This window comes from Loxodonta africana, chromosome 22 (genome assembly GCF_030014295.1).
Source record: "Loxodonta africana isolate mLoxAfr1 chromosome 22, mLoxAfr1.hap2, whole genome shotgun sequence".
NCBI lineage: Eukaryota > Metazoa > Chordata > Mammalia > Proboscidea > Elephantidae > Loxodonta > Loxodonta africana.
Genome location: NC_087363.1, coordinates 45,049,312 through 45,075,774, shown reverse-complemented (window position 1 = coordinate 45,075,774; position 26,463 = coordinate 45,049,312). Strand labels below are relative to the sequence as shown.

At 40.1% G+C, this 26,463-nt stretch overlaps 1 protein-coding gene across 1 annotated transcript in view; it reads left to right on the top strand.

Annotated features, from left to right (window-relative positions):
* Positions 1 to 26,463, top strand: part of GRM7 (glutamate metabotropic receptor 7) — a 1,058,468-nt gene that overhangs the window by 871,228 nt on the left and 160,777 nt on the right. Inside the window, exon 8 of the mRNA XM_003409776.4 lies at positions 19,875 to 20,810. Within this exon, the coding sequence (XP_003409824.1) occupies positions 19,875 to 20,810 (936 nt within the window). The remainder of the gene's footprint in view (positions 1 to 19,874; positions 20,811 to 26,463) is intronic.

The window sequence follows — 26,463 nt, the reverse complement described above, 5'->3', positions numbered from 1 at the left end:
AAACAAACATAAAGAATGCAGTTTGTGAAGATGTTTTTAGAAATACATTAAAATACGACAAGAAACTGGTAACAGTGTTTATTTGCCTCTGGAGAAGTTGGTAGCAAGAAGGCAGCGAGGCTAACTTTTCTTGGTATACAATTATATACCTCTTGAATTTTCAGAAGACGTGTAGTTAAATACATTTCCAGAAGTCCATTATTTTTGTGGCCAGGAAGGTAGCAAGATGTAAACAGAGAGATCATGGATTCAGACACTTAACTACCTGAGCCTGATTTTCCTCATTCACAGAACACAAGGAATAATTCTTAACTTGAAGGGTTTTTAATGAGGATTCAGGAGCATGTATATTTAATACCTAGGATGTTAGTGGATTCGCCATAAAAATAATTGTATTATTGAAAAGCAAAAGCCCTTTTTGATGGGCTGTAGCTAAATAAAACTTGCTCTGACTAAGTTTTAGGTCTCAAGAAGTTTTGCAAATAAATGTTATTGTTGTTAGCTGCTGTCAAGTTGGCCTCCAACTCATGGTGACCCCATGCAAAATGGAAGGAAATATCTGGTCCTGAGTCCTCCCCACGATCGGTTGTGAATAGGACCAATGTGATCTATAGGTTTTCACTGGCTGATTTTCCGAAGTGAATCCTTGGTCCTTCTTAGTCTGGAAGCTTCTCTGAAACCTGTCCAGCATCGTAACGACATGCGAGCCTACACTGACGGATGGGAGGTGGCTGCCTGTGGTGCGCTGATTGATTGGGTAGTCAACAACATAAAGAAAGAAGGTCCTCTAGTAGTGATGAGGCACTTCTAAACCATGGGAGAATTCCACAATTGTAGGAAAGTAACCCTGGTAGAAGGGAGCCCTGATGGAACAGTGCTAAGCACTTGGCTGCTAACCAAAAGGTTGACAGTTTGAACCCACCAGCGGCTCTATGGAAGAAATATGTGGTGACCTGCTTCTGTAAAGATTACAGACTTGGAAGCCTTATGGGGCAGTTCTATTTGTCCTGTACAGTCACTATGAGTTGGAATCAACTCAATGGCATTGGGTTAATCCTGGTAGGAGGACAGGGAAAAAGTAATAATAACAAATAACAATAGCCTAATATTTTAATATTATGTTCAGAAAACTTGTTTATCTGACCAAGGCCCAAGCTAATTTCATTCTTGTCCCATATATTTAAAAAGAGAATTAGAGGTTTGTATGTTTCAGTGGCTTGTATTGTCTAAATGTTATTGACATAGTCTAGGCATTAAACTATTATCATTTCTAAGCTCTGGATTAAGAAACTAATTACAAGGCTTTAATAGTTAAATCCTAGCTGCCAAATCTTATGAATATTGTAGTGCTATCTATAAGGCTGAAAAAATTGTTTGATCTGTTAACACGGTAACTGTTTTGTAAAAGCAATCTGTGAGGTTGTATTCATTCTTGGAAGCAGTCCTCAAGAATTGTGTTCAAATATGGCCATTGAAATCTGGGAAGCTTGTTATTAAAAGCATGACCAGCAAAGTGGTTAATTTTCCTGTGAGAAGATGTCAATTAACCCTAATAGAATTATTTTGGTGCTGATTTTGTTTAATCAAATATCACAAAATAATTGAGCTCTGAACAAATGGCTTATTGTAGAAACGTGCAGGTTGGCAAGAAAGATTGGAGAGTGCATTTAAATAATGCACATATATTAACAGTTACTTTTTTTTTTTTAATTAAAATGGGCAATTACCAAGGGACTTGGGGCTAAGTGTGTCAGTAGGATGTGTGGCCCTGACAGAGCTGCTTGGCTTCTCATCCAAGATGGAGTCAGATGCTCTGGAAGTGTGAACACTTTGAGGTTTGAAGGGGGAGAAAACATTGCTTCTTATTCATCACGCACCAGATGTGGGTTTGAGCCTGGGTAGTGCAAGTGCTCTGCAGTTGGCTGGTAACCTAAAGGTTGGCAGTTTGAACCTACCCAGCAGCTCTGCAGAAGAAAGGCCTGGCAAACTGTTCCCATCAAGATTGTAGCCAAGAATTACAGCTCAGTTCTACTCTGAAACACATGAGGTGACCATGAGTCCGAATTGACTCGACAACAACCGGTTTGGGTTTTTTGGTAAGTAATGTATGTGGCTACATACAAAAAAGGAGAACTGTTTTGGTCATGAAACATCATAATTTTAAATTCAGGGGATCACGTACTATGAATCCATAGATTACAGGTTTGTTTATCATAAGCAATCCCCAAGAAACCAGGAACATCCTGCTGATACCATTCTTTGGGTAAGGACTCTCAAGTTAGCATATGTCATTAGTTTGTTCGCCAGGAGGTCTGTCTTAGCAAAAGAAGATTTGACTAAGAAGCCTTTCTTGTTCTTTCTGGAGGACATGCCCACACAGCCACTCACTCACCCCTCACTCATAAAGGAAGAGAATGAATTCAGGTCTACGCTAGCCATATTCTTCCTAAGACACCCCTGACATTACCTTCCTCTCTTCTTTCCTACAGAGGGTTGTTGCCCTCACCACTAAGCTATGGACACAATCTCTGATTTTTGTTTCTCTAACACCTTGCTATTAAAGTGTGGCTCTCAGACCAGCAACATCATTGGGGAATTTGTTAAAAATGCAGACTCTCGAGACCCCTACCCCAGACCAATGGAATTGGATTTTAACAAGATCTCCAGGGAATTTGTTTGCACATTGAAAGGTGAGAAGTGTTGTTTTCTAAGACACAAGTCTTTTCTGCCTCCGGGTCTTTGCACTTGACCTGTTACCTACTGTCCCTTATACTCACAAACCTGCCACTTTCCGTGGTTGGGTTCTCAACTTTCTGGTCACCGTTTAAAAATCACGTCTTCTGCCCGTCTCTTCTATCTAAAGGAGTTGCCTTCATGTTACGCTTTGTATTCAAAAAACAAAAACCTGTTGCTGTGGAGTTGATTCAGAGTCATGACAACTCCATGTGTTACAGAGTAGAACTAACCTTCACAGGATTTTCTTGGCTATATCTTTACCAGATCACCAGGTCTTTCTTCCCCAGTGCTACTGTTGGGTTTGAACTGCCAACCTTTCAGTTAGTAGTCTGAGTGCAAATGGCTTGTACCACCCAGGGACCTTTTGCTTCGTATTAGCACACTATTTCCTGTTTAACACTTGCTATGGTATTTTTTTATGGTATATATTTTATTATTTTGTTGTATTGCTGTTGCTTTGGCTATCTCCTCTACTCTCAGCTCCTTGAGGTCAGAAGTCATATCCAACTTGTTCAGAAATTGTATTCCAGTAAACATACTGGGTGGTCGGTAAATGGTTGTTAAATGAATAGTGTACAAACTGTTTCCGTGATCTGATGTCTGCCTGTGTCTGTATCTCCAGTTATCATCTTCTTCCTTTCTTCCTTGCTGTCTCTGTTTCACCTCAAATTAAACTACTCATCTTACTTTCTTAGTGCTGCTAGAGCAAAAATACCATAAGTGGGTGGCTTTAATGAACAGAAATTTATTTTCTCATAGTTTAAGAGGCTAGAAGTCCAAATTCAGGGCACCAGCTCTAGAGGAAGGCTTTCTCAGTTGACTCTTGGGGAAGGTGCTTGTCTCTTTTGAGCTTCTATTCCTCAATTCCTAGGCAATTTTCATGTGGCCTGACATCTATCTTCCCCATCTGTGCTTCCTTGCTTCTGTGCCTAATTTGCTCCTTTTATATCTCAAAAGTGGTTGACTTAAGACATACCCTACACTGACACAAGCCTCATTAACTTAACAAGGAAAACCCATTCCCAGCTGGGATTATAACCACGGGTACAGGGCTTAGAATTTACAACACATATATTGGGGAGACACAATTCAATCCGTAGCACTACTTATAGCTCCCATCCTCATTCCAATCCCTCAATCTAGCACTTTCATGCTGTCTTGCATTCACTCAAACTCACGCTCTCTGAATGCCTTTTCCCCATTTTGTCCCACTGAAGAACTCATATTCATCCTCAGAGCCCCTGCTCTAATATTCTAGAAAAGGAGGCTTAAAGACCAACTAGGAAACAATTGCATCTTTGATCAGATTGAATTTTAATGAGATTCACATGCAAATTTCCACCATGACACCGGTGTCTTATCGAGGGAAAGGGAATAGGTGTTTCTCATATCTGTATTATCATTAATACGGTGTTTGGAGCACAGAAACTGCTCAATGAATGGCCTTTGAATTAAGAGATAGGAAAAATACAAGATGGCATTAGGAGTGTGGGGTAAAGGCCACCTACGTCTGTTTCACAATTTGGACAGGAAAGATTCTTCCAGAACATCATGACCCCTGAAGTCCTGTGTGCTTTTTGATGAAAAAGTACTTTTCATTATCCCTTTGGTCCTCCAGCAGTCCTGGAGAGAGAATCTGAATCAAATAAACACTTCATTTGTCTCACTTTCTGAAGTTGACCTAGCTTCTGAAAGCAACAACAAAAAAAAAAAATACGTATGTTTGGTTTCAAGGTTGTTTCTTTCTTAGCTCTGTGGACTTACAGGTTTGTGAGATAGTGAACTCCATTTCTTAAATAGTCTAATTGAATTCCTTTATATATATGTATATATATAAACAAAAAAAAACATATATATATATATGGATATAGAAGTCAATATGCATATACCTCAACAGCAATCCACAAAACTCCTTAGGGCACGGAAAGGGACTCAGTGACAGTAGGTGTCTACCTATTGATGTGGTATTGAAAAATCAAACCCGTTGTCATCGACTCAATTCTGACTCATGACGACCTCATGAGTTGCAGAGTAAAACTTTTTCATAGAGTTTTCTTGGTGGTAAACTTTATATTAACCAATTGCCAGGGCTTTCTTCTGCAGTGCCACCGGGTGGGTTCAAACTGCCAACCCTTAGGTTAGTAGCTGATCACAAAACATTTGTGCTACCCAGGGACCTCTAATGTGGTATGTTTTTGTAGGTGCCGTAGGGTCAGCTCCTGATATGGTATAACTGATACCAAATGGCCTCTTTCCCACATATGTTACTACAACATCCTCTGAGCAGGTTATTAAGCCTCAATTTCCAACTATTTGAGTTGTCTCTTTGGATTTAATGTGAAAAAAAGAAGATGTCTGTTAAAGAGCCAACTGTCCAATTCAACGTTGGATAGCACATACTTTAAAACAATGTATGTTGAGGAACGTTGAAAAGATTATACTGAGTGAAGTAAGTCAGTCACAAAAGAACAAATACTGTATGATCACACTTATATGAAATAGGCAAATTATTCAGAGACCAAAGCTTATTAGTAGTTACCAGAGGTAGGAGGGGAAAAGAAGGAGCCGTTGCTTAGTTGACATGTGTTTCTGTTAATGGTGGAGAAGTAATTTGAAAAAGACAGTGGTAATGGTCGCACAGCATGACACATGTAATCAATGTCACTGAATTATACATGTTAGAATTGTTGACATGAGGAATGCTTCCTCACGTATATTCTTACCAAAATTAAAACAAGTTCTTTTTGACTTATGCTCACTTTATAAAGAGCAGTAACCTCTTTCCCTGTAATACAGAGGTTGTCCCTTAGTTTGGCTCACTAGCAGTTCACCAGGAGGAAGTATTTAGCTCAGTCTTAGTAGCCTGAATCTGATTGAGAGTAGGACCTGCATAATAAAGGCAGGGAGTCAATGAGCAAGAGAAAGCTGCAACCAGCATGAGATAATAGTTTCCAAAAGAACAGTTTCTAAAAAAGTGCACAAGAAAGAAATAAAAATGCTTGCTTTAAAGACTATTGTATATAAAACACTCTTATATATACAGCCATATTTGATTCTACCTATAACTCCATTTTCCTGGCACAGAAACTAAGCCTCACAGAAGTTAAGGACTTCCCCCAAGATGATTCAGCCAGTAGTTCAGAGCTTTACCAACCAAATTAATACTTTTTTATGTACTCCATGATTCTACAGCCTGTACCAGTTGCCGGGGAGTCAGTTCTGACTCCTGGAGACCCCATGTGTGTCAGAGTAGAACTGTGATCTGTAAGGGCTTTCAAGGCTATGATCTTTCGGAAGTAGATCACTAGGCCTTTCTTCCAAGGTGCCTCTGGGTGGACTTGAACTTCGACCTTTCTGTTAGCACCTAAGCATGTTTACTGTTGGCACTTCCCAGGCACTCCCACAGTTTATACCAGTCCAAAAAAGGAAACGTTCCGAAAGGCAATGTTAGACCTTCAAAGCATTAATGAACCAATGTCACTTCTCCCACAGTGTTATTGGCAGGATATAAATTATACAGGATGTTGAAGTAATAGATGTTACAGGAGTAAACAGAACGGGCCATTCTGTAATCAAATGAATTAGAAAGCACTGGATTGAACCAGGACATAGTCTTTTCTTAATAGAAAAGCTTCCCAGTGTCTTTAATCAATTGATGTGCCTCCCAGCTCCACTGAGGTGCCAATACTGGATAGAGCGGTTTCTTTCTTTCAAAATCATAGGGCTAGCACTGGTGAGAATGAACTGTGGGATAGCTGCCCTAAGCAATCTGCGTGAAAACAGTTTCTATTCTCTAGTTCAGAAAAGCGAAGCAAGAAATTCAGAAGCTTGGCAAAATAAAAAGGAGGGAGAAAAAACACAGAGAAAGAAAATCAAAAGCCCTTCTGTCTCAGACGGTAAACCGACTGATCAGCATTCTTCCCACTCACCTGGCAGAGAGCATGACTCACCCCAGGTGATTGGGTGAAAAGCAATTTGCAGGTTGTCTTGAGTGTGAAAACCGAAGATGAATGGCTGAGCTGGTTAGAAAAGAAGATTTAGTAGCAGTGATATGAGGGCTTCTATTGTTCTTGCTTGTATAGTTTGTCATATTTAAAGCAAGTCAGATTCAGGAGACTCAAACAAAAAGGAAGAATAAGGAGTATTCAAGGGCACTAAAGGAAGGCATTGTTTTCGGAAGATTTATCTCCCTATGTCCTATACCTGGGAGTTCTTTCTTGGGTTAGAATCTGTCCCAGGTACCATTCTACTTTTTAGGCCCTGGGGGGTTATAAAAAAGAGAGAGAGAGAGAAAGAAACTCCATTGTGGACTCCCTTTTTAGGGTATTAAGTAGAAGAGGTAAGAGAATGTTAGTTGCTGTCAAGTCGGCTTCAACTCCCGGCATCCTTATGTATGTCAGAATAAAACATTGCCTGGTCCTGTGCCATCTTCATGACCTTTGATATGTTTGATCCTGTTTTTGTGACTATAGTGCCAATGCATCTCATTGAGGGTTTCCCTCATTTTTGTTGACCTTCTACTTTTAAGGGTTCAAAAAAGGGAGAGGGTGTTTCTAGCGTGGACGCATCGGGAAGATTTGGGGCATTTGAGCTAGTCTCTGGAAAATTAGAGGGAAAGGATGAGCATAAACAAAAGCATGCACAGAGAACCTCAGGAGATTAAAGGGAAGCAGGGGGTGCCAGCGGCTAGAAGAGCAATGGGAGCCTATAGGAAATAGAGCCAGATGAAGCTGGAGGGGAGGGTCCAGGCTTTGATCTGAATGCTAAAATGAGGTATCTGCACCGTCTCTGGTGGGCAGTGGAGACCCTTTGAAGATTTTAATCCAGGGTGTGGTATAACCCAAACTCATTTTACAAGAAGGTGCTCGGACTGTTTTGACAAATAGTGATCATATTAGTTTCCTAGGGCTTCCCTAACAAATCACCACAAAGCATGTGTGTGTGGGTGTGGGGGCTATTTGTTATCACACAGCATGGGCAGGGCCATGCACTCCACGCACTCTATGAAGATTCAGGTGGAAGATTATTTCTCTTCTCTCCCAGCTTCTAGTAGCCCCAGGTATTCCTTGGCTTGTGGCTGCAGCATAACTCCACCTCTGGCTCTGTCTTCACAAGGCCGTCTTCCTCAGTCTCGTGTGTCTCTTCTCTTTTATAAGAACTTCACTGAGATGGGATCATTGTTAGCTGCCATCAGGTCAGCCCCAGACTCACAAGGACCCATAAACAGTGGAATTAAACACTACCCTATCCTGCACCGTCCCAGTGATTGGTTGCAGATCCGATCATTGTGTTCCATAGGGTTTTCATTGGTTGATTTTTGGATGTAGATCACCACGCCTTTCTTCCTAATCTGTTTTAGTCTGGTAGCGCTGCTGAAACCTGTTCTGCGTAATAGCAATACACAAGCTTTCACTGCATATAAGGTGCACTGGCCAGGAGTTGAACCCAGGTCTCCTGCATAGAAAATGAGAATTCTGATACCGAACATTAGAATCTGCCCTACTCCATCCAGTGTGACCTCACATTAACTTAAATGGTAACATCTTCCAAAACCCTGTTTCCAAACAGGATCACATGCGCAGGTACTGGAGTTAGCACTTCAGTGTATCTTTTTTTGTGGGGCATAATTCAATCCATAACAGTGACTGAAAGCTGCTTGTTATTCCAGGCGCAGGGCAAACATCAGGAAACAACATATATTTAGTCCCTGCCCTTTTATTCAAGTGGAGGGAGACAGACAAAGAAGTAAAGACCAAAATGTTTAATTTCAGATAGTAATTGCTATGAAGAGAAATAAAGTCGAGTAAAGGAATAAGAAGTGAAAGGGAAGACTAAAATCAGAGCAATCAAGAGGGCAAAATAAAAATTATTTCAACAGACAATAATGGACAAAGAGGAAAGGAATTTACTGGAGAAAATGGGAATAAACTTTGTAATTGTTATATTTTGAGGGGAACAAGGTAAAGAAAGGAGTCAGCGATTACTGCAATGTAACTAATAATAATTGCAATAGATATATCTCATTAATCTTTTACTAAGTGCCAGAGAACATGCTTTGCATGACTTAATGTTTTCAGTACGTCCAGGCAGTAATCATTGCTATCTCCATTTTATACATACACGTATATATGTATATATATATATGTAAATGAGGTTGAGAGAGCTTAAAATGATGTGGCCAAGGGCACATTGCTAGGATTTGAACTTATGTCCATTTGATCCCAACACTCAGGTTGTTAAATACTCTGGTATACCTGTTAGAGGTTGCGTGAAGAGATTTAGAGAAAATGAAGGAAGATAATGTATTTAGATGTGTAGATTCTAAAATTCCACTATAACTGCTTGTGATAGTCAGCTGGAATAAGTCAGAGTTTGAGAGAGAGAAGAGGACTGGGAATGGTCACCTTAAGGTTCTTTACATGGAACAAGTGGATCATTGCAGCCATACAATATTCTAATAAAAAGTAATAATTATTTAGGTAGCTGCTTTTTCTCAGGCACCACATCGGTTTCTTACACCACATTGGTTTTGTTAGTTGCCTTCAACCCAAAAACCAAACCCATTGTTGTCGAGTCAATTCCAACTCCTAGCAACCCTATAGGGCAGAGTAGAACTTCCCCATAAGGTTTTCAAGGAGTGGCTGGTAGTCTTGAACTGCAGATCTTTTGGTTAGCAGCCAAGCTCTTAACCACTGCATCACCAGGGCTCCTAGGTGCCTTCAAGTTGGCTCCATCTCATGACAGCCCCATGTACAACAGAAAGGAACATTGCCTGGTCCTGCACCATCTTCACAAGTGTTGGTATGCTGAAGCCCATTGTAGCAGTGTGTGTGTATTTTGAATGCCTTCCAACCTAGGGGACTCATCTTCCAGCGCTGTATTGGACAATGCTCTGTTGTATCCATAAGGTTTTCATTGGCTAATTTTTGGAAGTAGATCACCAGGGTTTTCTTCCTAGCCTGTCTTAGTCTGGAAGTTCCGTTGAAACCTGTTGATATTTGAAATACTGGTGGCATAGCTTCTAGCACCATAGCAACATGCAAGCCACCGCAGTATAACAAACTGACAGACAGGTGGTGGGTTTCCTTGTATATGTTATCTCATTTAGTCTTTATAACAATATGATCAGGAAACTGAGACTCAACATTGTCAACTTGTCTTTTGTCATACTGTCTGTAAGTGATGGAACAAGTTTTTAAGCCCAGGAAAGTTTGACTTAATTTTGAGTGGTAACTCAGCTTACCAAAGGAGAAAGTAGTGTTCAGAGAGCAGCCCAGGATCTATTGAGATCAAGCTCTGTCCTTGGCTGCAGGTTGCACTAGCATGGGACTTGTTTTCTCTCCTTCTTTGTGGTGTGTTCAATTGTCTTCATTTCTCTTCTATCTAGAAATGCAGTGTTTCACATTTAATTCATTTTCTTCCCTCAGGAAAATGCCAAGAACATTTCAACTGCAAACTTCCACTCTGTAGACCAGGCCAGAATGACCAGAAAACCAGTAAGGCTAGCAGAAGTAATCATGGATACTTTCATTATCACTACTTGCAGTTAATCTCAAATTTTGCCTGGGGGAAAAATCGCTTGTAAAGTTGTAGTCAGTCAGTTCTTTCCTTCTTGACTTCATTCCTCCATGACTTATCCCAGACACTGAGGTTCGAACAGTGAATGAAGGGAACATAGGCTCTGACCTCAGAGAGCTTACACATTAGTTAGAGAGATAGGCTTTAATCAAGTCACACATTTGAGTAATTACAAATTGTGTTCAGTGCCATGAGGAAGGATCTTTGAAAAATTAGAAAAGGGAACGCACTCCAGTAAGATAGGGTCTTTCTGAGCAAGAGTCGGGTAAGCCAGAGAGCTGTTGCAAAAAAAACCCTTATGGAAATCAAATAAAACCAAGAGAGTGAAGCCAGTTTCTATGTGTCCTTATCAGATTATATAGGGTCATCTGTGAGGTTTAAGAGCAATGGGAAGCCATTGAAGAGACTGTGCAGAAGGGTGACATGATTAAAATCTGTATATTAAAAGGATCATGCTGCCTGAGTGCAGATAATGGGATTAGGAGGGACCAAGAGGAATGGGAGGTGAGGAAACCAAAGAGGAAGCTTTCCCAGAGGAGGGTGTGAAAAGAGAATTCAGTCCTCTAACGCATAAATTTTTGTCTATTATTTTCCCAGAAACTAAAACAGGGCCCAGTACCTAGTCTGGTGGATAGAGATAAAACCAATAAAACTTGTTGGCTACTTAAATATGGGAACCAAGAGAAAGGGAGTTGTCAAAGATGTCATCTAAGTTCTGGCTTGTGGAAGGATAACACTGCCACATATGAGGGCTCTGTTTTTCTTTCCTTAGATTTAGGTGGGCATTTTTTTGTTTTGTTTTTTCCTATAAAGGGAAAAATAGTAAATATTTTAGGCTTTGCAGGCTATATATTCACAACTCTCAACTCTGCTATTTTAGCACAAAAGGAACCAGAGACAATATATAAATGATTGAATATGGCTGTGTTCCAAGAAAACTTTATTTACAAAAACAAACAGAGGTAAGATTTGACCCATGAACCATATTTTGGAGCCCCTGGTGCAGATCATGAGTTTAGTTTTGAACAAGTTGAGTTTGAGGTATCTCTGAGGCATCTGAGTGGATATGTTTACATTTATAATTATTCTTAAAGCTAAGCTTAAAAAAGCAAAATGATTTTCAGCTGTATTTAATAATTAGCACAAGGTTAAATAGCTAGTCTTTAATTGGTAAGCATCTTTTGGGAAAATGTGTCCCCAGAGTGGGAGGAAATAAGAGATGATTTCTAGTTACCATAGACATTCTTTTTTGTAAGGAACTGGCTTTCTAGTGGCAGTATTGTTTCAGAGAGAGCTCTGTAACTTTGGTCAGCAGATGTATACTGTTCGGCCATCTGAGTATATGTTATTTTTGAAAAGGCCTTGTCAATGTGTAAGAACGCATACTCTGTTAAAAATAAAAGCAGAGATTTATTGAAGGTTTAAGATAGTTTGAACCAGGGTCGTAAAGCGAAACCAAATTCTCCAAAATGGTGGAGTCACGGAGGTATGTTTATGAGGTAAAATACAACATTCTGACAGGAAGTTGCAAGATTAGGTAAGCTGGAGGGGGGGCATGACAATGATTAGTTGGAAACAGGATATGGGCTATTTGGTTCGGTTAATACATGACTAAGGGGGGTTATGGGGTGGTAACAAGGTAATTATCTCAAAATATTTTCTGAAAGCTGCTGAGGTCTTGTGTCAAAACCCTTCCTTGGGAACATTCTTTCCATATCTTTAGACTGATCACAGAAAAAAAACATTTCCTTTGTCATGTACTGAAGTCCATCTAACTGATGATTGCAGGGGAAATAAGCAAAAGCTAAAATGGAATCAGAAGTCAGACCTGGGCCGATCTTTCCGATACGATTCAGGCTCCTCAATTTTGGAATTCTCACACAGCATCAACATTGTAATAAATTAAAAGATTTTACATAAGACTGTCCTGATTCTTAAAAAAGAGACAGAAAGGAAAATAAAATTCTGAAGCCAAGTGAAGTTGGCCCCTTTTAGCTGAGGATTGTTGTTAGTTACCGGAGACTCTGTCCTGACTCATAATGATCCCATGTACAACAGAATGAAACATTGTGTGGTCCTATGCCATCTTCATGATCATTGGTATGCTCGAGTCGATTGCTGCAACTATTGTGCACTACCTTGTAATCTAGGGGGCTTGTTTTCCAACTCTATATCAGACTTAATGTTCTGTTTTGATCCATAGGGCTTTCATTGGCTAATCTTTGGAAGATCACCAGGCCTTTCTTCCTAGTCTGTCTTAGTCTGGAAGCTCTGCTGAAACCTGTCTACCATGGCTGACCCTTCTGGTATCTGAAATACCAGTAGCATAGCTTCCAGCATCATAATAACACGAAAGCCACCTCAATACATTATGAAAAACTAATAGACAGGTGGTAGAGCTAGGGGTATAGAAGTAAAAGCTTTCATAAATAGAGACCTGGATTTTGCTTTTTTTTTAATGGAAGACTCTTCAATTAATCAGGGAGTTTTTAATTTTGCAAATTTCAGAGAAGAACCCACCCCATTGCCTCTTGTTCTTGAGGAAAATGTAAGTGTAGAAATCATAAATGTAGCTCATTTAGGCAGAACAATTATGAGATATGTTCCTGAAGTATAATTTAATAGACTTAACGTCTCTTCCAACTTGGTTGTTTTTTGGTAAGCAATGTTTCTTACATCCAATCGCTCCATTTCTGTCCTTTATGTGCCCGGCCTCTGTAGGCATCTAAAGTTCTTTGACCAATGATATTCATGAATGTTAAGTCCAGAGGCCATCTTGATGGTGCAAATTTGTAATATTCACTACAGCATTGTACTTTCCCATTAAATCATAATAGAGTATAACTGGGCATTTTCTGTGATCCATTCAAACTTTTAATTAGAGATAGTGCACCACAAGGTCAAGAATAGAAGCAGAGAGAAGTAAATTTGTAGTCACTAAGAAGATGGCACAGGACCATGCAATGATTCCTTCTGTTATACATAGTGTTGCCATGAATCAGAGCCAACTTGATGGCAACTAACAACAACAAGTTTGCTACACAGTACAAAGATTTTCTTCTACACTGCAGTTCTTTGGAGAAAATTCAATGGTTCCCAAACTTGACTGCATATTGAAATTAACTGAGAACTTTAAAAAGCATTGATACCTACTTCTTACCCCAAAGAGATTGTGATTAACTGGTCTGGGCTTCAGAATTTTTAGAAAATCATCAAGTGATCCCAATGGGCAGACAAGTTTGAGAACCACTGGCTAACCTCAGGGTTGGGCCACGGTTTATTACAAACTCATCCACATCTTGGACCTCAAGGGGTCTTTGCAGAGAGATGGGTCTACTGTGGTTAAAAACCACTCCTAGTAATTCTGTGCATGAAGCTTTTTTTCTTAGAACACATTAAAAAAGGATGATTCCTATAATTATGAATTTTGAATAAGTAGATTCTGAATTAATGAGTATTTTTTAATGTAACATAGCAGACCCAGGATTCTTTCTCATAGTCTAGTCATGCTGCCTGATCTTTCAAACTAGACGCTGAGTTATCAAAGACAGACCTTGAGGTGTTGGAGCGTCCCTGGTCTAGCTCATGCTAGTAGCATCCTTCACTCACTCCCTCCAAAAACCAAACTGTATTCTTTTCTAGAATTGGAAGTTCAGCATGCCTGTGCATTTTTGCTGAATGGCTTTTCCATAAATTAGACGGGACAAATGTATTTTATTGAGCAAATGGAATTTTAATAAGAAAGCTCTTTTTAAATTAGCTCATTCTATTAAGGATCTAATGAGTAAAAACAATACTGCAGAGAAATGTGCAATAAAAGCACCAGCCAGCTCGGTCTACAGAGTAAATTTTGGAAACATGCAAATGGAGTTTCACCAGGGAAAATACCCCTTGAGTAATAAACTTTCTGTTCAGATAGAAAATGTCTGCATGAGGAAAGGAACAGACCTCTTCGAGATAAAAATGGATGCACCAAACAGTATTTATAAAAATTGTCTCTCTCTTTGATTTTTATGTTTGGCAGTAAGACAGCAGCTAATTTGGTTTGATTTTAAAATTCCAGCAATTCTGAGGTCTGCACATTCTCTGTGGAATAACTCTCTCTCTACTAGAGCCAGACCTCAATTTTTCTTTGCCAAACTCATGTGCTAGAGAACTTCAGTTGACAGGTGCTTTTTCATTGTTTCTGTGAGAGCCAGATGCAGTGGAGTCAAAGCTGGTTTTCTGAGTCCAAGACTTTTCCTCCCATTTTCTGAGCATTCTCAGAAGGCAATGAAACATGTTTCTGATTGTGTGGGGGTCTACAGTTCCCTATCCTCCTGGAGTTCTTGCTGTCCATGCAAGAACTTGAATACTTGGATAATTATCTCAGTTTTAGGACATCTTCACGTAATGGGTAGAGAAGGAAGAAAGAATGTGTCAGTTAGAAACTCTGAGAGCAATAACATGAGAAATGGGTTAACCACTAAGGAAAAGAAAGTTTATCAATTGACATTTAAAATTCAGGGGTAAGGTAGTGCCAGTTTGGTGACTTGATGCCATCAAGGGCACATTCTTTTTATCTATCTCCTTTGCCATCCTCAGAATATTGCCTTTGTTCCTTAGGCTTTTCTCTTCATGGCTGCAACATGGGTGCTGCTGCTCCAAGCTCATATCTAAGTTCAAAAGCTGAAGAAAGCATATCTTTTTTCTGCCTCTCTTTTTTAAGAGTGAAGAACACCTTCCCAGAACTCCACAACAGACTTATCCTTGCTTTAATTGGCCAGAACTGCACGATTCCTTCTTTCTTAAACCATTTACCCATCTATCCATACAATCTGTATGTCATGCATGGTATTAATAAATGCCCTGGTGGTACAACCGTTAAGCTTTCAGTTGCTATTCACAAGGTTGGCCATTCTAACTCATCCAGCAGCTCCATGGGAGGAAGACCTAGCGATTTGCTGCTATAAAGATTACAGCAAAGAAAACCCCATAAGGCGATTTTACTTTGTCACACGGGGTCACTATAAGTTGGAATCGACTCAATGGCACCCAGCAACAACCTGTAAAGTTCTGTCCTCTTGCCAAGAGTTAGCATCTCAACAGCTGTTGCCCATGAGCCAGCTACTGAGCAGGTGCAGTACCCTATAACTATAAGCCATGGGTGTCCAGGAGGAAAAAGCATTATTTTCAGGGACTTTAAACCCACATCTTCTAAAGAAGATGGTGAACGTCCCACCTTTTCTGCTCGTCTTCTTGCCTAAAATCTGGCTTTCCAACTAAATGAAACACAATTTAGTTAAACAGTTCAGAATGAACCCTAAATTTACATTCCTACTAGCCCTCTGGTGAAGTAAATTGACATTATAGTCGATTTTTCATAACTTTAAACGATTTTCCTCCCTTAAATAGAGGCCTATGGGCATTTGCAGCTGATTGTCCTTACGAAACAAGGCACTGCATTTGTGTAGATGGGTATAGATACACACTAATCATATGTGGTGCTTTAACACAATTCCAGCTGACCGAAGCTTTTAAAGGTTAGTTGGTACCTTTATGGGGCACAGATTATATTTTCAACAACGATTTTTGTTGGCAAAGCAAATAAATTAGACTTTTGTTCATTTGGAACAAGAGGCAACTTGGTTTAATATATGCAATTAAATTCAGTTGAGATCTACTTTAAATGAAAATTGAAAACAAATTAAGTAATCAGTCAATGTAATGTTTTTGGTTACAGCTCTCGTATATATTTGGATAAGTTAAAAAAAAAAAAAAAAAAAGCTGTTCGGCATTACTGGGCATTTTATTTTATTCCCAAGGAGAAAAAATAGTGAGTTGGCAACATTTGAAATTGGCTGTAAAATATTATGTATAATGATAATTTGTTTTTATGTTTGTATGAGTGCTACATTTATTCCCATCTATAGATCAAGTTTAATCATATGACGATGAACTAGTGTTAGGATCAGGCAATCTCATGTTTTGCTAATGAAATCTATTTATAGGTTTTTTTTTTTTGTTGTTGTTATTAATCTTTCTTAGTAACCAAGAGTAGGATCTTTCAATTTGACATTTGGAAACATTTGTATTAATAATTGCGATTTTTGTAGGCTGCAACTTGTTGAAATTTGACATTTGTAAAGGGAATGCATGTCTTCTCCTCTCTTATTACAAGTTATTTCCTTGATTTTATGAGTTTGGAATGGCTGCCAGTGACTTACTGCCTCAAAAATGATGATGTCGAGGAAGACATGATTAGGTTTTATATTGAGTTAGATTTATTAGTGCTGACTGGGGTTTTGTGCTCACGCAAATGAGTTCATACTAGAGCCATCTGAAGATTCTCGGATCTCTGGTTAAAGTTTAAATTCAACCATTAGGAGGTTATGATATTTTATGGGGTTTGATCTTTCAGCTTTTTTTTTTTTTTTTTTTTTTGAGCGGTAGCTACATTTGATTCAGATTTTGAATGTAGTTCATATTCAAGTAACGATGGAAGCATCCCATCCTGCTCAGCATTACATCCTGTGTTAACACAACACTGAAATTCCAATGAGCAATAAATTACAAATTCTTTTCTTCCCTCCTTAGCTTTTAAAATTTTACATTTAGAAATTCCGGTATCTGTCTAACCTCTGCTTTGGTTCAATGCTATTAAAAATTCAGTTAGCTAGGTATGGAGAAAATCAGCTAAACTCGTTAGCTAGAATTCATTCCTTATAATGCTTTGCTAGCTAAGTATATCTTTTACAACTTGTGCATACTGAAAACTATTCGTTTAGCAGGTATGATATTCAGGACTCTTGATTACAAGTAACCAAAATGCAATTCGAAGTGGTTTCAGCATAGCAATACCTACTGGCATGTTGTTGTTATGTGCCATAGAGTTGATTTCGACTCACAACGACCCCATGTGACAAAGTAGAACTGCCCCACAGGGTTGCCTAGGCTCTAATCTTTATGGGAGCAGATTACCAGGTCTTTCTCCAGGAGAACTGCTGGGTGATTTTGAACTGCCAACCTTTAGGTTAACAGCCAAGCACTTAACCATTGTGCCACCAGGGCTCCTTATATAATAAACCAAAAAACAAACAAAGTCATTCCCGTAGAGTTGATTCCAACTCATAGTGACCCTATAGGACAGAGTAGAACTGCCCCGTAGAGTTTCCAAGGAGTGGCTGGTGAGTTCGAACTGCCAACCTTTGCACAGATAATTCCTGCTTCAGGCATAGTTATATACAGGAGCTCAAACAGGGTCACAAGTTCTTTCTAACTCTCCACTCTGCATTCCTCTGTGTTGACTTTTTTTTCTGCCAAACCCTTTCCTTCTTGTGGCCATGATCACCAGCAAGCTTACATCCTTGAAAACTCCACATTTAACAAAGATGTTTATTCCATGCAATTGCAGTAAAAGTCATGAATTTTAATTCCATGACCTGGGACATAACAATTCTCTGTGGCTAGCAGGTTAGAATGCATCAGTGGTTGACAAAGTAGGGTCCCTGGACAATTAATTCCCAGCAGCAGGATCTGGGAACTTGTGGGAAATGTACATTCTCAGGCCCCACCCCAAGCGAATGAGAAAACCTGGGATTGCAGCACAGCTGTCTGGGGCATAACAAGCCTTCCAGCTGATTCTGATGCAATGCTCAGGTTTGAGAAGCACTACAATACACTAATTGGCCAGGCCTGGGTTGTGTGCCGGACCCTAGAGCTTCAGGATGAATGGAACTCCACAGAAACCACATAGAAAAAAATCTGAGGAACCGATATCAGTGAAGGGGAAGAACAGTTACTGTGCAGGCAAAGTTGAGAGGCATCCGCTACAGTGATACCTGAGCCCAGTAGTGAAGTTTTCCATTGTTCCTGATGCCATTATTTCCCAGAAGACTGTTGATTATGAGCTTCTCTCCCAGGAAAAAAAAAAATTCTAATTAAGCAAATACGCTTTCACACTCCTCTAGGATACTGTGTTTTAGTTTAAATTCCATTATCCCAGTAGGTATATGGACAATATTGACAGGTTTCCAGACCATATTATTTTCCCATTGAATGTTTCTGAACTGTTAGGATATATCAAAAAAAAAAAACCCAAACCCATTGCCATTGAGTCAATTCTGACTCATAGTGACCCCATGTGACAGAGTAGAACTGTCCTATAGGGTTTTCTGGGTTGTAATCTTTCATGGCAGCAGAGTATCGTTGCTCCTCCGTGATAAATACAATAGGCTCACTTTGGTTTAAAATTTCTCAATGAAAATGGCATTCATGCCTGCAAGATATTAGGCAAAGTGGTCAGCGCTGCAATATTGGCCAACATAATTTAAATACAATTAAAAAATAAATACCGAATCAGGGAGATTGGTGTAATTTTTCAGGTCATTTCAGTTTTTTGTTTGGTTTTATAAACTTGGTTCGGAACACCTGCACTTCCTATTCCGGAGGAGGCAGTAGAATTCATGCCAACATTTCTCAGTTTATCTGGTGGTAAAAATCCTCTGGAAACCCTAGTGGTGTAGTGGGTAAGAGCTACTGCAGCCAACCAAAAGGCGCTCCTTGGAAACCCTATGGGACAGCTCTATTCTGTCCTTTACGGTCACTATGAGTTGGGATCAACTTGACAGCAATGGGTTTGGTTTTCTTAGAATCTTCTAATGTGGCACAAATGGTTTGCACTTGAGTACCAAAGGTTGGTGGTTCAAACCCCTCCGGTGGTGCCATGAAAGAAAATCTCCTGGAAAAATTTCAGCCAAGAAAACCCTAAGGAGCACAGTTCTACTCTGTAACACATGAGGTCATCTTAAGCTGGAATCAACTCGAAGGCAACAGGTTTGGTTTTTGGTTTGGAAGAATACTTTGGGGTACTTGTTAAAAATACAGACTCCGAGCTTTTTTTTTTTTTTCAGGATATTCTGATTTAGAAATTTTAGGGTGGGGACAGGAAATCTATAATAACGGTCACAGGAGATTCTTCTAATCAGGCTCATTTGGAACACACTGTATAGTGGTGAAGAGTAAGGATGCTGAAGTCAGAAGGCTTAGGGTCGAATCTTGGTTGTAGCTGTTACTAACCAAAAAAAATACCAAGCCAGTTGTCATTGAGTCATTTAGGACTCATGGTGACCCCATATGTGTTAGAGTAGAACCATGCTCCAGAGGGTTTTCAGCAGTTGAATTTTCAGAAGTAAATTGCAGGCCTTCCTTCCAAGGTGCCTCTGGGTGGACTGGAACCTCCAACCTTTTGGTTAGAAATGGAGTGCCACCCAAGGACCTATAACAAAAACCAAAACCCATTGCTCTTGAGTCAATTCGGACTCATAGAGACCCTATAGGACAGGGTAGAACTGCCCCATAGGGTTTCCAAGGAGCACCTGGTGGATTCGAACTGCCAGCCTTTTGGTTAGCAGCTGTAGCTCTTAACCACCACACCACCAGGGATTCCATAGGACCTGTAGCTGAGGATAAATTGCTTAATCTTATCAAGCCTGACTTGATGAGATTAAACTTCTGTAATTACTGTTTGTATCTTCTCTTGAGTAATCCCCCGTCTCTCCTTCTTATTTCTTATGCTGCAGATAGAGGACATGCAGTGGGGTAAAGGGGTCCGGGAGATCCCCGCCTCTGTGTGCACACTACCATGTAAGCCTGGGCAACGAAAGAAGACACAGAAGGGTACCCCTTGCTGCTGGACCTGTGAGCCCTGCGATGGGTACCAGTACCAGTTTGATGAGATGACCTGCCAGCACTGCCCCTACGACCAGCGGCCCAACGAAAACCGAACAGGCTGCCAGGACATCCCCATCATAAAACTGGAGTGGCATTCCCCCTGGGCTGTCATCCCAGTGTTCCTTGCAATGTTGGGCATCATCGCCACCATCTTTGTCATGGCCACATTCATCCGCTACAATGACACGCCCATTGTCCGGGCTTCCGGCCGGGAACTCAGTTATGTTCTGTTGACGGGCATCTTCCTTTGCTACATTATCACTTTCCTGATGATCGCCAAACCCGATGTGGCAGTGTGTTCTTTTCGGCGAGTTTTCCTGGGCTTGGGAATGTGCATAAGTTATGCAGCCCTTTTGACAAAGACCAATCGGATTTATCGCATATTTGAGCAGGGCAAGAAATCTGTGACTGCTCCCAGACTCATAAGCCCAACATCACAGCTGGCAATCACTTCCAGTTTAATATCAGTTCAGCTCTTAGGTGTTTTTATTTGGTTTGGTGTTGACCCACCGAACATCATCATAGACTATGATGAACATAAGACAATGAACCCTGACCAGGCCAGAGGAGTTCTCAAATGTGACATTACAGATCTCCAAATTATTTGCTCCTTGGGATATAGCATTCTTCTCATGGTCACATGTACTGTGTATGCCATCAAGACTCGGGGTGTCCCAGAGAATTTTAATGAAGCCAAGCCCATTGGATTCACTATGTACACGACTTGTATAGTATGGCTAGCCTTCATTCCAATTTTTTTTGGCACCGCTCAGTCAGCAGAAAAGGTAAGTGAAAATGCGCACCAAACCTGCGTTTCAAAACTGTATTCCTTTTCATAACTAGTGAAAGAAAATGGATTGTATAAAGTAAGAGGTTTTATATATGTAGAGTTAGGTATTCCTGAAAGCAGAAAAGCCCTAGATTAATAGTAGAAGGGTCTGAAACCTGCAGTGAAGTTTATTACATTTGTTCTACTGGAAACCAACCAGAGGTAGCCTTTCAAGTTCAAGTTAACTTTATTTATTATAGAATTATTTAATATAACAAGAGATTATCCAATACAAATTTAATCTATCTAAATTAAACCTTGCTATTCATTTGCCCCTTCCCATTTACACATGTATTTCTGTATGATTGGAGAAAAGGGCCACAGTGCCTTATCTTCTAAGTGGGTGTCTCTTAGCACACACCTCCGTGTGGATGCTCTCTGTCTCTTCCCACAGGCTGTCTGGGCTATCACTGTGGATCAGATCTGGTGCAAGAGCTAGATCAATATATTAGAGTTACCCAATAGTGCATACACAAAATATGGGTGAATATAGGAAAACGCTGGTTATCATTCCACCCTAGGTTCTCTTGTTGTTATTGTTGCTAGCTGCTGTTGAGTAGGCTCCTTATTCACGGTAATGGAATAAAATGCTTCTTGCACGTCATTCCCATATGGTTTTCTTTGGCTGATTTTGGCCAGGCCTTTCATCCTAGTTCATCTTAGTCTGGAAGCTCTACTGAAACCTGTTCAGCATCATAACACCATGTAAGGTTCCACTGACAGGTGGGTGGTGGCTATGCGTGAGGGGCATTGGCTGGGAATTGAACCCAGATCTCCCACACAGAGGGAGAAAATTCTATAACTGAACAACTACTGCTTCTTAAAAAAAAAAAAAAAAAGCCAAACCCATAGCCGCCAAGTCGATTCCAACTCATAGCAACCCTATAGGACAGTGTAGAACTGCCCATAGAGTTTCCAAGGAGCGCCTGGTGTATTCGAACTGCCAACCTTTTTGGTTAGCAGCCGTAACACTTAACCACTATGCCACCAGGGTTTCCACTACTGCTTCTAAAAAAAAAACATTATTCACATCAAGCGATTCAGAGAGAGATGAGAGGCTTAGCTCTCCAGCAACGGGAGAGGGAGGGACAACATGCAGCAGAGCAAGCCTCATCGAGCCATGAAAGCTCAAGGTTTTCAAAATGAATGGGCCCTAGCATGTTGGTCCAAGATACGTTTAGTCCGCATGCTGGTGCCATTGCTCGCTTCCCCCATCTGGTTGTAAGTTTTAAGAATCCATAAATTATGCAGCCCTTACGTGTTGATTAGAGCCCTGGTGGTGCAGTAGTTAAGAGCTGCAGCTGCTAACCAAAAGGTCAGCAGTTTGAATCTACTAGCTGCTCCTTGAAAATTTCATGAGGCAGTTCTGCTCTGTCCTATAGGATCCTTATGAGTTGGAAGCAACTCAGTGGCAATGGGTTAATGTGTTGATTAGGAACACTGGTGGGACAGTGGTTAAAGGGCTCGGCTACTAACTGAAAGGTCAGTGGTTTGAGCCCACCAACTGCTCTGTGGGAGAAAGATGTGGCAGTGTGTTTCCATAAAGATTTCAGCCTTGAAAACGCTATGGAGCACTAATAGTCTGCCCTGTGGCATCACTCAGAGTTGGAATCAGTTGGAAGGCAATGGATTTAATGTGTTCATTCTTGATGCAATTCATGTATTTCTAGCTGTAGGTTTGACATGTATGCAAATTAGGCAATGCTGTGGCGTCAGTTCTAGACGAGATTAGTACACTTTTGACTCCTTTACTTGCTAAGCCAGCCATGCTTTTTGTATATGCAAATTAGGCAACCCTAACACGTTGATCCTACTAAGATGTAGTGGCCTTCGCTGGATATAAGCAGCCCTGACACCCTAGTATTGATAAAATACTGAGGCCGAAACTAGGACTTAGAGACCTAATTCACAAACACCATAAGAGGGACCCTGGTGGTTCAATGGCTAAGCACTTGGCTGGTAACTGAAAGGTTAGCAGTTTGAACCTACCAGCAATTCCACGAGAGAAAAAGACCTGGAGATCAGCTCCCGTAAAGATTACAGCCTAGGAAACCCTATGGGGCAGTTCTACTCTGTCACATGGGATTGCTATGAGTCAAAGTTAACTTGACAGCAACCAACGATAACAACATAGGAGAAGTAGAAATACCTGGATGTTGCAAATGGTTACACACTTAGCTACAAACCCAAGGGCTGGCAGTTCTAATTCACCCAGAGGCACCTCAGAAGGAAGGCCTAGCGATCTACTTCCACCAAAAGGTTACAGCCACTGAAAACCCTCTGGAGCACAGTTCTACTCTGACACACAATGAAGTTGCCATGAATTGGAATCAACTGGACAACAATTGGTTTGGTTTTTTGGTTTCATAGCAAAGAGCACAGTTATAGCTTGATTAGCGAGTAAGACACTAGGGGATCTACCCTGGTTCCCTCTTACTTTGCACAAAGCATTTAAACATCCTGGAGCTTAATGCCTAAAAGAAGGGGGAAAGAATTGAAATAGAAATGTCTAAAAACTTACAAAAATCTCTGCATCCAGGAAGTAGTTGAATCTGATTTTTCATTGTTACTTCTGTTTTCTGCATAATCATATAAAGCATCAATGACATTTGCTGGTTTTCCAACTGAAAAAGATGCCTTTTTCCTAAACAGTTTGATTCAGAAACTGTAGGTTTGGGCTGTGTTAAAAAAAAAAAAAAAAAAGTAAATATTTCTTGAACCCACAGCAGAATTCTAAAACCAAAGACAGTGAATGGATCCTAGATTATAGTTTTAGTCATAAAGTGTCTTAGAGAAAATTATTCTAAAATATTAAGCTCAACGAGAATAGTATGTTTCCAGCAACATGTTTCAAATTCATAATACATGTTTACTGTCTGTAAAACCAACTTGAATTTCATTTTGCTGCTTTTCTGTATCCCTGGGCCAAGGGAATAGTAAAATATGAGTTAGGGTAGTGAAATGCAATAGAGAGAACGAGACAAAAAGAACGCCCTCAAATGTATGCTGATAAGTTGATAACTATTGAACTTTTTATGGGGAAGGATGTGCATCATCAAAGCTGGTGGGGAGAATAATTATTGTATTATTAAAACCACCACAATACCCCATGAAACAGGCTAAAAACAGTAAACCCTTATAATCTGTTCTTGAGGGATATAAAAAGGGAGGAATAATTGCCGTGGTTTTATGGAAGAGCCTGGCTGCAATGCGTATTTGGCAATATATGTCTCCATCGTTTCATTTTTCACTTCTAGCCATTTCTAGCCATGACCATGGATCTTTTCGATAAGGTCAGGGGTATAATTTACTCCTTTAAAAACCAGAAAACGGTACAAGGTTTCAGAAATTGTTAATTCCACCAATTCTAGTCCTGGAAGACATTGCACTGATAGAAACTGAATGCGGGAAATATTAAGCTGTCTTTGAACAGTCTTTTCCCAAAGCTTTCAAAGGCACATTATTTCTCTTTGTATACTCTCAATGGGACATGATGTACATAGTTGATGAGCACAATTAAAGGTACTGAATTGCCAAATGGGAACTGTGACTTGTGATATGAAAATGCACACACCCTAATGGTAAGCATATGGCAAGAGAAGCAAGAGCAACCAATTAAAAAATAGCACTTTGTGTACATGAAACCATAGAGTTTAAATTGTGCAAAAGCAGTGAATTGCCAAATGCACAAAGAGATCTCAGAACAAGGCGTTTTGCCAAGCGAGCAACCTATAGGATCACAGGTCTTCCGTTTTTGTTTAGATTTAACAGTTTAAGTGCTTTAAGTGGGAGAATTCCATTGTAACAAAAATAAATAAAAATAAGATTAGGCAGTGAGTTTGGTAATAACTATTTACTGTTTCAGGAAATTGAAATCATTTTGATTATGCTAGGGATATCTTTGGGAAAATCTCATCAGTTGAGTTCATTAGCACAACATAAAGTATAAGCCGTGTTTCTTACTTTCTTGGAAAATGTCAATTCCCGTGAAATTTCTTTTTGCTTTTGTTAAGGAAGATGCAGGATCACTTGTTTTATCATTTCTAACCTTGTGACTTCCAGAATGAGTATCTGGCAATAGGGCCAGGGAGGTAAGCAGCGAATTTTAGCCACAAGAGAATGATTCAGGGTTTTCAGGAATTGTATTTAGGTGGCTACAAGGGAAACCCTGGTGGTGTAGTGGTTAAGAGTTCAGCTGCTAACCAAAAGGTCGGAAGTTCAAATCCACCATGTGCTCCTTGGAAACCGTATGGGGCAGTTCTACTCTGTCCTGTAGTGTCACTATGAGTTGAAATCGACTCAATGGCAACACGTATTTTTTTTTTTTTTAATGTTACAAGAGAGTCTCTGGGTGGTGTAAACAGTTAACACACTAGGCTGCTAACCGAAAGGTTGGAAATTAGAGTCTGCTCAGAGGCATCTTAAAAGAAAGGCCTAATAATCTACTTCCCAAAAAATCAGCCATTGAAAACCCTGTGGAGCACAATTCTACTCTGGCACACATGCAGTCACCACGAGTCAGAGTTGACTTGACGACAACTGGTCTGGCTTTGGTTTTAATGATTCAGGTAAACACTGCAGATGATAGAGCTATTGCTAGTTGTCCTAGAATAGGGTGAAAATATCTCCTTGTCATTGACTGGAGCGTGTTTCCGTCTGTTGGGGGACTAGATTGCTTTCCATAAAAAAACAAAGGGTATACCTACACAGGGATTTGTGGAAGTAGCCTGGAAAAGAAGCATAATTCAGGCAGGGAGGGTACAGACTAACCTTCTACAGATGATATATGCTCATCAGAGCTTTTTAACCAGTTGTTGTTTGAAAGAGCTTTCTAGACAAACCAATATATCATTCCTTACACATGGACAGGAAGACAAGCTTTGCACCACTTGGCTCTGCAAAGGGAATGTAAACCTTGGTATAAAAGGAATGGGATCAGAGGGTCTCAAAGATCTTCCTCTGTGTGCATGGATAGATAGGAGGAGGTGGTAGGAAGAGAAAAAGAAAAGGGTTGAGGCAATTGCTGATCAGAGCAAACTGCTGGGAAAAGAGTAGTGGCTTCAAAGAAGGAATGTGTCCTCTAAACCTTTGCATTCAAAATAGCATCCACAAACACCCTTCTGCACACATCAGAACAGGACCAGGGTGGATGTCTAGTGTGTTATAAGACTTAAATAATAGGATTCTTTGATCACTTTGGAGTATTATTCTACTGAAATGACAAGATCAAGGCTACATTGCTAAATCTCTGACCATTTAAGGGCCCTTAACTCAGTGATTCTCAAAGTTGTGTCCGTGATAATCACCCAAGATTACTGCATGTCTGCCCTCCCCAACTGATTCAATAGGGTTAGGGTGGGACATAGGACTCTATATTTTTAAACAAGTATGCTGGAAAAATGCCTGTGGAAACCAAACTTGCTATTTAAAACTGTCTTCACAGTTTCTTCCCAATCCACAGAAGACATCCTATAAATATTTATTTGATTTCTAATATTAGAGCTTTAGGGAATAAATTAATTTCCATCCCTAACAAATGCGAGATCCAGGAATCAAGGAACCAGGAAATCAGAAAGACACTATCAAGGATCAAAAACAAAGTCAAAGAT